The following is a 13,131-nucleotide window of genomic DNA, read 5'->3' as shown; positions in this document are numbered from 1 at the left end:
TTGAACTACATAGCCAAAACAGAAGGATATGAAAGTCAGGGGAGGTCATGATTAGACTTTATAATACTCTGGTCAGACTGCACCTCAAGTACTGTGTGTCCATTTCTGGTCACTGAGACACAAGGGAGACATTCATGTGCTGGAGGCAGTGCAGACAAGAGCTATGAGGCTGATCCTTAAGGTTGGATTATCCTCCCACTGGCAGGTTAGCAGTGGAGCGGGACTAACGCCCACCCATGTGATTCCACTGCTAACCTGGTGCAATTTCCTACTGGTGCCTTTATTATGTATGCGGGGCAGGTTTGGAGCAGTAATGCTGCTCCTGATAGGTTTACTGCATTGGGAGAGGAAAATTCAGAGGTACAGCATTTAAAACATCGCAGCCATTTAAAGGGGCACAAGTGTTCCTGGACAGCAGCAGACAGCATAGGATACCACTGATCACTGTTTCTGCTGATGCATGACTGAGTCATGAAGGCTGGTACGGTGGATTGTTGTATAATGAAGGAATCATGTCATGTTCATAAAATTGATAGTGTTATCATACAAGGCTTTGATTGCCGCATTCATTCCATCAATTGCCCCTTGTACCTGTCGGAACTCTGCCAGTATGTAGAATTTTGATGTTATGAGCTGTTTTGGGGTAGGCAAAAGTTCTACATGCTCCAGACCCATCTGGAACTGCCAGCAGTGGATCTTCTGGGCAAAGATTTGGCATTTCTGGGTCTTGCCCAAATCTCCACTCCTGTTGGCCAGCTAGTGCCAACTTCTGCCCCCGGTATGCCAGAAGCCCATGGATTTTCAAAACCAATATTTTTCAGAATTGCAAGTGCTGTGTGATCCAGATGTTATACTCTAACAATGCTACTGAGTGGCACTGCTGCAAAATATCTCACCTGTACATAAAGACAGCATCACTAAGTGATCCAACAGCCAAGTCAGGATAGTTGTTTTCATCTAGATCCAGGTTGCCCGCAAGAGAGTAGCCAAAGAGTGTAACATTAAATTTTTCTCCATCGAGAACCTGGAAGGAAGGAACGGAAGAAAGGAAAGAGCAAGAAAAGTGATTAAGATTTATTTGGATTGATTACATTTTACATTTAGATTGTCAACTAAAGGAATAAACTATATATCTAGAACAGCTACGGCTGGCAAGTCACAGAAAATGCCTTGAGCAGGACATCCAAAGCTGAATAGCACTTAGATATAATAGTATCATCGCAATCCAAATGAGTTAGCAAATGCAGCATGTAAACCTTTCACTACACAAAGGGTCCTCATTCAAACATTTTGCAGTTTTTTTGCTGCAAAAGTCATCAAGTCTATGCATAAATTCAGAAAATAACCAAACAACTAATGTTCCTCATGTGTCATTTCTAAATACGTTTTAAGCTCAAAATTGAAATTACCAGCAAACTAAAGAGATACAGATATGATTTTTGACAGAAGAACAAACTTTTCAATCTGTGTTATGATAATATAATTCAGCTGTAATACCTCGTATATATGTCACATTTCTGGGCTGTTACACTAGGTTTTTTTTTTAGCTCAGCACCATTAGTCACTCCTATAAACAAACCTTGTATCTCCTACCATCTGGAGCATAGCTTTTGCTGCCCAATATCTAGGTAAACAATAGCGAGACCCAGGAATCATAGCAGATTCCTTACTATGCACACTGGCTACTGGAATGTATCACATGCAGCCACATGATTCTCCTCTCTTTGAAAGTGGACAATATACATTCTTAACAGACTGAGACTTGGGCTTTGAACCAAAAAAATTTTATTTACATAAGACAGATGAACAGTAAAAAATTCAACACAGTCGAACGTAAATTTCTCTACTCTCCTTGATACATAAAATAAAGGCGCCGCTCACTTTCCCTCCAAACACTGGGGGTAATTTTGACTTTGTGCGATATTGAAGACAATGCAAATAAAAATTGGGATAGGTGTAAAATGGGCTGCCAATTTGCTGTCACCTGTTTTACACTATCACATAAAGTCAAAATTACCCTCACTGACTTACCATGTAAAACAGCCTACCATTTGAAATCTATTCCTGCTGGTTGGCCCGAAACTTTAAAACGCAGGCAGCCCTTAGGCTGCTGACTGCAAGACTGAAATTCTCTGTAAACTGACTCGTGACACTAAATATAATTCTGTAATAGGAGACCTCTGACCACAAAGCTATCTGTTAAAAAGGGCTAAAGTCAATAAATGAGCCTGTCCCCTTCTTTAAGCTCTCAAGTACTGCTGTCAATCAAATCCACTATCCCAGGCTGGTACCTGAGCCTTTGTTCTGCATCAAGACGACATGGGATCACCTCTATAGGTATACTGAAACTAAGTGTGGCCAACAGTTACATCTCTCATAATTACATTAGATTAACCAGCTATTCACCCATATCAAAGGGCTAGCCAATCTTTGACCATGGCAAAGATGCTTATGATTGAACTGACCAGAGCATTACATGCAAAGTTAATACCTTAAGACAACCCGTTGTGTTGGTTGTAAAAACTCGCATGTTAGAGTTCTTGCAACCAAACTGTCTGGTCTTAGTTGATGGCTTCGCTGTTGAAAAATGCTTTGTGTGACCTGATACTTTGTATTGCTAGAAATAGCATGTGAAAGGGTTAACACCCAAGTAAAAAAATTCAACAGACCGAAAGTAAATATTTGTCACAATTCTGTTGTACAATTGAGTAAACTAGTTTTCAAACTAGCTAGCTTAATTGATTTTCCTTTTGGAAACGTGCAGCTTTGGCAATAGTTCTTACCTGAGCAGGTTTTGTATTTATTCCAGAACTAGATCCATGGTATATGAAAACTTTGCCATTTTTGTCATAAGGTGCTCCAACAGCAATATCTGAAGGAGAGTACACAGAACCATTAACAACTACTTCACAAACACAGATCTATAATAGCTACTAGCAGATCTTGCATGGTGCAGCCACAGTGAATTGAAGGATGCACTGTTCTATAAGTATAAGGGTGTTTGTGCTACATAGGGGATAACATCAGGCCACTGATTTACAGTGTAAATGAGTAAGTCATGTTCCATTTTTACTGGTGCTTTGAATGCTGTGACTGTCCGTTATTTCATGAAAACAGTAAATAAATAGTCCTTACCGTATCTATTTAAAACTGATGAGTTACAGTTGCGAATACGCAACATGAAGAAATTAGTTATCTGGGCCCCAAATTTCCATGTGCCATCTGGTGCACTCCAGCTGTTAAGTTGGGGGGGGGGGGGCGGGGGCGGGGGCGGAATGCAGCAGAAGGCCCAAGAATTAGGCCGGGACCAAAACACTGGGTCCAAGGCTCAGCTGTCAGTTTCTAGGGGGACTCATGTGGGACGGAACCTCTGTCTACCCCAAACAAGCTTACCTGTATCAGAGGGGATATGACCAGGAATTGGATCTAGCAGGCTGGAAGTTTCCTTGGCATCCGCCAGCAGGCCATTATATCAGGTGAGAAGAAGTCAGCCAGTGGAAGCAAAGCCTACCTGAGGGTCCAGGCATGGGACTTGGTCTGGACCTCTGAAGATTTTGAACGATATTTAGATTTTTTTGGTCCCTTGATAAAGCAGGTCATCTGCAGCTCTCCTTGGCTCCTTGTGGGCCGACAGTGCTGGCAGGCCCTGCAGGCTGCTTGCCAGAGCCATATTTCCATTCCGTTTTTTCTGGCAAGCTTCCAGGATGCACCCCTGGGTGCCGCAGGTGCCAGCTGGGACTATTTGAATTGGAGAACCTCCTCTGGAGACCCTGCATAGTCTGGTGGGTCAGTGGCAGAGGTTCCTAATGGGCACTTATGGCAGGAAGTTAGCCCCGTAAATTTTCAGCCCCCTGCCATTTAGCAGTACTGGGTAACATTGTGAGATTTAGCTGCACAAGGGGCAATCTCATGCTGTGGTAGCATTATCCCCCAGTGCTGGGGTAGATTTTGTTCTTTACCACCTGGGGAGTAATCTGGTAGGGTGGATCGCATGCCCTTTACAGAACCAACCTGATTTTCATTCCACTGAAATTAAAGGAATGAAAATTAGGCAGGTTCTCTAAAGGGCATGTGATCCACTTGGCCAGATTATTGTCCAAGTAATAAAGACCAAAATCTACTCATCTGTCTCTCTCAGCCTAATATGCTTTTTGAAGTTTATAAAGTATAAAGAGAGTATTTAGAAGTTGAACATTACTGATTACACACTTTTAGCTTTGTTAAGTGTCATTTTTTTCCTCTGACTCTCCCACAACAAACACATACAACCTTCTCTCTATTTAAAAATATTCAGTTTAATGTTTAACTGAATAATGCTTTTTGAAATTTGTCCTCTAGCTTTTCTTCAAATAATTTTGAAAAAACAAGTAAATAGATTTTATTCGAGAATGAAAGAGAAATATTCTATCATTTGGCTTAAATACTACCGATGCAACCTGGAAAACTGTCCATACCACATATGCTCAGACTACAGGATCTGCTCTCTGGGCAAAAATATCAAGTCAAAGCCCAGGCTTTTGGAAGAGGCTGAAGCCTTCAAGTAAAAAAGGTATTCTAAGGCACAAAAAGCAATTCAATTGATACATTTAATATTATGAAATATGTAATCTTTAATTTTATTTAAAACCATATTTTAGACATCAGAATTTTGGTTACTGAGGAAAATATGGCTTTTTTTCAAAAATTATTTTGAGTGATTAGATTGGTTCATCAATACAATGTGATGGCAAGGTGTTTAAATACAATTTTCTCATTATAAGATGTTTACATAAATGCTTACATAAAGAATCCCATTATAAATGTTTACATAGGAAATATATATTATAAATGTTGACATAAAAAATGTTATAGGAAGTAATATTTGTGGACACAAAGTGTATACCATACACAATATCTTATGTTTTATATGTGCTTTCAGGCTACCTACATTTGTCTACATCCATAGAAAACACAAGAATTCTAATTAACTTATTTAAATACAAACTACAGAATTTCTTCAGATGGTACAACAGTTACAATCTTACCTGGATACCCATCCTGGTTAACGTCACCTATATTCTCAACAGACAGTCCAAACATGGAGTCCTTGGTGCCATTTAAACGAATGAGCTTTGCTTTATCCCAGTTTCCTCTTTGATTAATATAAACATATGCAGCACCACCGATTTCTGCTTCTCTATCAAAGAACTGTGGGGCTCCAACCACAAGATCCAACCAGCTGAAAAACAAATTCTCATTTAAAGTGCAGGAACAAAATGTAGACATTTTTTGACAATTTTCCTACCACATCATCCACCTCAATAGTAATGCACACATTTATACCACTGAATATAACTTTCAACTGCACAGATCTCCTGATACACACTCCAGCCTCTACCTTTGTTGTGGTTGGTTGCTATCATGGAATATGCCATAAATAAAACACATTCGAGGCAACTGCATGATCCCTCCATAAATATATATTTAGAATTTATCCTGACATCCAGATTAGAAATACCTGATTTTAAATTTGCACTCCCGAGTTATATTTAAGTCAATTAATGGTACGGCTCAACTTGTGACAGAGATACAGCTCATAGAATGTTACAGCACAGAAACAGACTATTTGGCCCGTTAGATCTGTGCCAGTGTTTCTCTCTGTATGAGCCGCATAATCTAACGCCAATCTCCAGCTTGTTCTGTGTCTTTTAATATTCTTCTTTTTCAAGTGATTATCCAACTCCCTTTGAAAAGAAATGATGGGATAACTTTTCATCTTGGGACGGTGATCTGGCTGATTCTACAACAGGCAGATGATCCACTCCAACAGATTACTGCCTGAGCGGTGAAAAGGTAAGCTTACCCCATAGACTCTGCATCAACAACAGTTTGCAGCACAGAATTCAACATTCTAATCACCTTCTGTGTAAAAAAGTTTTCTAACCTCCAATTAATCTTAAATTTGTGCCCCTTTTATTACCATCTTGCCAGCCAGTGGAAACAATCTATCACTAGTTATCTTATCATAACCCTTTATAATCTGAAAGGCCTCAATCATGTCTCCCCTTAACCCTCTCAGCTCTAGAGAAAAAAGCACTAACTTCTCAATTCTAACTGTAGTTTAACCCCTCATCCATTTGTGAAAGCTGGCTGTTCCATGTCTCAATCCGCCTACCCCTGCTGAATTCCCCTTCCTCTCCCTTCCCCCGCTTTCTTCTCTTTCCCCTCCCTCCTTCCTCATCCCATCCTATTTGGCTCCTCCCCTTCCCCCACTCCCCTACCTTGATTCCATTACCCTCCACCCTCTAACTTGACTACCTATGTGCAATACCACGAGATCAACTAGTAATATATTAAAAATTATGATTGGGTCGCAAAATTCCATCTCAAAATGCATCAGAAACTCTTGTTAGGACCAGTCTTGTTACCTGCATTAAAACAGTGACTACACTTCAAAAAGCATTTCTTTGGCTGTAAAGCACTTTGGGACATCCTGAGGTTGTGAAAGGCACTGTATAAATGCTAGTTCTTTCTTTCTGTCTATGGCAAAATCCATTCCAAAGTATCAACATTTAGCTGCAGTAGTTGATGTGTCTGCAGGTGATGCTGTGATTAGTATTTATAATGATAAAAGGCCTATTGTGGTAACGTTAGCTCCAAACCCAGCACTGGAAGGTATTTTCCCGTTTCGAATCAGCATGTGTGTCAACTCGCAATTCCATATCAAAGCCACTGGGCGGCAGTGCTGGGACCAGTTAGCCTTTAGCATGGTGTCTCAAATTGAAGACAACGGTAAGCATGTGAATTGTATTTATTGATTGTTTACAATGAACTAATTGCAATTTGCACATTTTTATTCATTATTATTCTTCACACTTATTTTCTTCAATGCAACATGAATTTTGAAGCTAACTTAAAATGCAGCCTCATGAAAGAGAAAGGCACGACTCTGCTTCGCAATTCAAAACCCTCCCTCACTCTCCCACACTGGGCCCATGTGTAGACGTTCCTCAGTCCCCAAAGTTAAACTGTCCCTCCTACCCCCCAATAGGGCTATAGTGCCCACACCAAAGCAGTAATTTTTACAGCAAAACCCTTATGAATGTGGCATGCACAGTAACCATTTCCCTGTTTAGCTGTTTCTGAAATGCAAAGTTCACTGTTGCTGGTAGGCCAGTTTGGAACCACTTTGCTGAGCACAGACAGCACTTAATGTCCTTTCAATTCTCTCACGCTCCTAAACCTAGCTGCCCTCTCTCACCCCAATGTGAGTATATACCGGTCTTGCACTAGTCTCTCTCTCTCTCTCTCACCTAGGATTCTTAACTTCTTTAAAATGTAATTTTGTAGTTTATAGGACTAAATGTTTATGTTGAAAATTTAGTTCACTAATTAAATGGACTTGTTGGGAGCAATAGAAAATTAACATGGAGGGCTGGATTTCCTTCCGCTATACCATCAGAAATCGTATTATAGCGGTGAAAGAGTGGAAAACGAGGGCGAGATTCCCACCCGAAAACGGTGATTGAAATTTTCCTGCTCCGCTCCCATGCAGGAATCTTAGCCACCCAATCCTGACTACCCCACCAAATTTAAATGAATGGCGGGCATACAAGGCGAGGGAAACCAGATGATTTCTCTGCCATCCTGGTGCAGTACCACCGACCCCTGGTAAGGCCAGAAGAAACGTCAGTATTTGCTGGGGCAGCGGTGAGAAGGCTGCTGATGGCTCGGGGGGTGGGAGGGGGGGGGGGGGTGGGGGGATGCTGGTAGTGGTCACCTCTCCCTCTCTTCTGCAAAAGGAGGAGGTTTATTCCAAGCCTTCTTACGTATTTTTAAAAAACTCTTCGGGCGCCCCTGCCCCTTTAATGCTAGTTCCTCCTTTGTTCCTTTCATTGCTGTAGTACCACTGAATTTAACTGCCTGATAGTGGCTATCTCTCTGTGGCTGAGATCCTGTCAGGAGTCTGTCCTACTCTTTAATTAGACCTGACCCAGGAAAATGGGCTAGATTCATGGCATGGTTCATCCCTAGGCAGATGTCCCACACCAACCCACCTCTGGTGGCAAAGCTTCCCTGGAAGGAAATCCAGGCCAGATTGTCTGTTTATGTAGGAGTCTAAAATTGTGTTCGATCCATCAGAAAGCTAATATTAAGGGTTAAAGGGCAAGGACTGCCGTGGAGTTGGGGGGGGGAGGGGAAGGGGAGGTTAACAAGCTGGGAAATTCAATTAAGTGCAGAAGTAACCTTTAAAAGATTGGAAATATTCAGACTGCAGAATGGTGAGGTGTTGTTTGTACTGTTTGCTTCCCAAGCTAGTACATGCCTCACCTGTCTTGGTTAAGATCAACCACAGCAATGTCATATCCAAAAGACGAAGCCAGTCCTTCTCCATTCAGGATGTATTCAGTTATTAGGTTTCTCGTACTTTTCTTCATCTTTAAAAAAACAACAGCTCCAGCATGGTTGGCTCTTGGTGCACCCGATACAAAGGTCAATGTGTTTTGGGATGTGATCCCCTTGCCTGAGTCCAGAGAGAAGCCTAACACAGAACAACAGGATCAGAATACACACACTCATCAAAACATTCACGGGCAGCTTGATAAATTACAGAAAGACTGGGAAGGATCTGCATTATATCTCTATCTATTGATTCTTTACAAAGGAGTTTCAGAGCTTTGCTTTTATTGTTGGAGGTATGTTGGTAACCTCAAATTTAAGTACAAAATATATATTGATGCTATGCCAGCATAGATCAGACATTTAACTTTAACATGACTCCACTGGTGGCTTGGCAGGTCTATCCTTTGAGTAGCCAAGCCATACAGACCAGGAAGATTCCAGGTTTGATTCCTGCTGTGAGTTGGGTAGACACTAAGAGTGCTACAATTGGCATCAGCACTCCTGGATTTGGGAGGAGGGGAAGGATAAACGGCCAGGGCTCCTGCTGGACTAGATGGGTGGGCGTCAGGTGAGGACAGGATTGGGCTTGGCTATAATGTGCTGTGGTTAAAGTCCTGCCAACATGTGAATAATGGCCAATTGGGCAAGGACTGGAGGTGACTTGTATCCACTGGACTGTATCCCAGCAAGGAACCATGCTTTCAAAGAGTAGGGGAAGATAATTTGCCACAAAATAAAATATTTGACGTAAATTTTACAATAATAATCAAAAGCATAGCAGTTAAATGTAAGGGTTCCAAAATTCCTGAGGCCAGAGAGGATGGGAAACAAAATTTCTGCCTCGGGGACAGAAATTCGTATCAGAATCTAGTTCCGCCCCATTTGTCGTGCTCCTTACAATTCTAGTTGGACGGGGAGGGGAGGGTCCTATGGTGTATTTTCCATTTGCTCCCAGTGTCAAGGGGGCGTGATTGGGGCAATTCCCAAATGTCCCCTGGAATATTCTGCCCATTATCATGTCTTTGGTAAGCGTCAGTGGAATTCATGCCTTTAGAAAGGCCCAACTCTTTACTGGACTGAGGTGATCGATTCCAGAGCGGATTGATTATCTTAGTCTGCAAGGACAAAGGCTTCAGACAGTCATGGGGGGCACCTCAGGCAGAACCCTTCCATCTTCTGGCATGCATATCTGGATGGGTACTGGTGAAGTGCTCGCCCCCGTTACGCAAATGACCCCACCCCCAGGATTTGGGACGGGGTCTTCCTCTTCAGGCCAGGGTAGACAGGGTTCCATGCCCCCAGGAATTTCAAAGTCCAGGTACACAAGACTAAAGCCTTGTTCACAGAACAGTTATTTTATTTAAATACTCTGTTTATGTTGAGAGTTGCTCACAGTAACCAAATCCCATGTTAATCGTCCAGTATTTATAACGCAGCATGGTTTAATCAAAATAAAGGACATCACAGCCACAAAAAACATGAAATCCACCAGTCTCTCACTTCTGACTCAGCCACCTTTCAAGCAGATTTTTCTTCACTTATCTTTTCAGAATGATACTAAAAACACCTCACCCAAGGATGGCCCCAAGTAAACTACTTGATGGACACTCAGGAAGGAAGTAACGCAGTTACCTCAGCTTCTTTACAAATGGCAGAACCTGATTAAAATTGAACTATTTCATGGAATTACTGGTCTCATAGTTTTAATTTTTTCTTCTTGTGTGGAAATGCCCAACCTCCACTTTACAATTGGCCACAATCAAATCCAGGAACTCCATGGGGGAAATCGCAGACACAAACCCATATCCCTTTGTGTCCAGTGCATCATTGTGGAGCATTGCTAAGGATGGCCCTTCAGCACAACACTGGTTGGCATTCTTGCCTTGACATAAAGTTATTACTAATTAATTCTGTTCCCTGGCAAATTACGACAGTGGAAATTCATTAGTGTAGATTTTCCTGTCGGTTACATTCCATAGATGGTGTAATCGATGTGCAACAATAGGAAATATATCAACAGATCAGATACACGAGATCTTTGCCTATAATGCACCTGATGCACATTTCTGGTTGAGGGTTTGACAGATGCTGGGAGGACTGACCTTGCCTATCTTTTAATTTTAATGGGCTTTTCTCACTTGGAAAGCCAGTGTAGGTGCCTGGTGAGCAGTACAATTGGTTGGGGCTTGCTCTTTGTCCTTAAAGGGGCAGGGATTATTTTGTCAGGCAAAAGGTTGTGTGCTGCAAGATTTGTTACAGGCAAAGAACTCCCTCTTTCAGTGATGGGGCCTTGGCAGTCCTGGTACAATAGGTGGAGTGAAGGAGAAGGCTCCTCTGATAACTGAACTGCAATTTACTGGATGGAAGTAGCCCAGGGATTAATACAGTCACAAACACTGTGACTGCAGCTATTGAGACCTTGGGCTCGATTTTCAGGTGAAGGAACAAGTGCATTGGGGGCGGGGGGGGGGGCTCCAAAAATCGCTGAAATCCCAAGCGGGTTCAGAGCCCGGCTCCAACCCGCCGACTTTTCGGTTCCCCAGTGACGTGTCCGGGTGCACGTGCGCCTCCCGAATGCAGAAGTCCCACCGGCAATTGAAGCCGGTGGGATGACACTGCTTAGTTTGTCAACTAGTTGAAGTACTTAATTGTCTCGACATTTTGGCAGGGGTGTGATTTTGAAGCATCCTCAGCGTGTTTCCCATGCTGTGGGAAACATTCCCTGTTGCAACAGATGTGTTTCAGCCAGCAGCCAGTGGGAGATGCAAATGAGTATTTGACAGGTGGGAAGAAAACGTCATTTATTGCAGCAGGGCACTCTGTCACTTCAGACAAAGTTTTGGCTGCAAGACCTTTGTGTTTTCACTCAAAATTCTTACTTTTCACCCAAAACTCTGCTGTGCAAACATATTTAACTATTTTGCGGACCCCCTCAAACTCACACCGTCAGGATGGGTGGGGGGTGGCGCGCCATGGCTGCATTCACCGCAACATAACCAGCCTCGCCAGGCACGGCGTCCACCTCTGCCACGTGGAGCTCCACAACACGGTGCTGTGCCACAGGCACCTGCACAACAGCACAGAGGTTAACAACACAGAGAGCGACGTTGTAGGAGGCACTACCTTCGCCACAGGGTCTACAGACAGAGGCTCGGCTTCCTAGACCTCTCCGAGGAGCAGTGCATACGGAGGCTCAGAGTCAGTCGCCAGGTTGTCGCAGACATCTGCAGCCACCTTCATGCCGAGCTGCTCCCGGCTGGGCCGAGCAGCGTCTCCTTCTCTGTCACTGTCAAAGTCACCATTGCTCTCAATCTCTTCGCCTCCGGATCATTCCAGATGCCATCGGGGACATCGCCGGGGTCTCTCAGTTGTCCGCACACAAGTGCATAAGGCAGGCCACTGATGGCTTGTTTCGCAGGGCCTTGCACTACGTCAACTTCCCCATGGACGATCTCAGCCAGAGGAGAGGGCAGTGGGATTCCACGTTGTGGTTGGCTTCCCATGGGTGCAGGGTGTAATCAATTGCACCCATATAGCAATGAGCATCTCCACACGAACCAGGAAGAGCTATCACTCCACCAACACTCAGCTCGTTTGTGACCACCGCAAAAGATTCCTTCACGTGTGCGCCAGATTCCCTGGCAGCTGCCATGATTCGTTCATCCTCCAGGAGTCCAACATCCTGCCCCTCTTCCACGCACCGAACACACTTAAGGGCTGGTTCCTCGGGGCCAAGGGATTCCCCCTGCACACGTGGCTCACGACACCTCTGAGGAACCCCATCGCTGAGCAACAGCGTCGATGTAACGACAGCCACATCGCTACCAGGTGTACAATTGAGCATGCTATCGGGCTGCTTAAGATGCGCTTCAGGTGCCTTGATCGTTCTAGGGGAACGCTTCAATATGCATCAGACAGAGTGGGACGCATTACCACAACAGAGAGGGGTGCCGCTTGAGGAGGCTGCATCTACATCTGCCACCCACATTGAGGAGGAGGAGGAGGAGGAGGAACCCATGGGCAGAGCAGTGGCTCACCTGGCTGCTCGTGAAGCCAGGGAATCACTGATATGTGAACAGTTCTCCTAACATCAGACAGTGCGAACAATCCAGTCCTCACACCACTTGGATACAGCAGCGCCCACACCAGCACCCCCCGCACCCCTCCCTGCACCCCTCCCTGCACAAAACAGTCCTGCAACTACACATACACTCACTGTAGAGTGACCCAATGGGTGGCATCAGGTGTCGGCTTTGATGGTGAACCTCAAGAAAGGGCCTTATTACGGAAGCCAGTCAAGAATAGCCAAGACGTGGCAGTAGTGGTGACAATAATAATATTTGATGTGAGTTTAACAGAAAGCAAATATAAATAAAAAAACAAGACCAACAGTCAAACATCCTTGTGCATCCCCTTTGCGCTTACAAAACCTTCGCCTTTCTCTTCCTACTACTTCTACGTGGTGCATCCCCTGTGGCTGCAGCAGAGGTAGTGGCAGGTTGCTCTTATTCATGTCCTGACTGATCAGGTGATTTGGGCCTACGCCCTCTGGGTTTTAGTGCCCGTGAGGGCCACCTCCAAAGACTGCTCCACCTGCACCTGTGCTGGGACAGACTTGGCCACCTGGAGCAGAGGCAGCATTGCGGGTACTGGTTGAGAGGGGGGCAATGGGTGAGACGTGGGAGTGCTTTGAGTGGCGTTCCCACTTCCATGTCCCCTTTCACCATCATCCTTCCCCTGGGCTAGGCC

General features: G+C 44.1%; 1 protein-coding gene across 2 annotated transcripts in view; it reads right to left on the bottom strand.

Moving 5' to 3' along the window:
* Positions 1-13,131, bottom strand: part of LOC137323710 (integrin alpha-6-like) — a 90,391-nt gene that overhangs the window by 22,398 nt on the left and 54,862 nt on the right. For both annotated transcript variants that reach the window (XM_067987533.1, XM_067987532.1), the window contains exons 6-9: positions 8,311-8,521; positions 5,025-5,218; positions 2,784-2,872; positions 897-1,024 (exon numbers count right to left, since the gene is read on the bottom strand). In XM_067987533.1, the coding sequence (XP_067843634.1) occupies positions 897-1,024; positions 2,784-2,872; positions 5,025-5,218; positions 8,311-8,521 (622 nt within the window). The remainder of the gene's footprint in view (positions 1-896; positions 1,025-2,783; positions 2,873-5,024; positions 5,219-8,310; positions 8,522-13,131) is intronic.

The sequence above is a fragment of the Heptranchias perlo genome, chromosome 7 (assembly GCF_035084215.1).
Source record: "Heptranchias perlo isolate sHepPer1 chromosome 7, sHepPer1.hap1, whole genome shotgun sequence".
Classification (NCBI taxonomy): domain Eukaryota; kingdom Metazoa; phylum Chordata; class Chondrichthyes; order Hexanchiformes; family Hexanchidae; genus Heptranchias; species Heptranchias perlo.
Note: the sequence above shows the minus strand (reverse complement) of the source record. Positions and strands in the feature narration are given on the sequence as shown.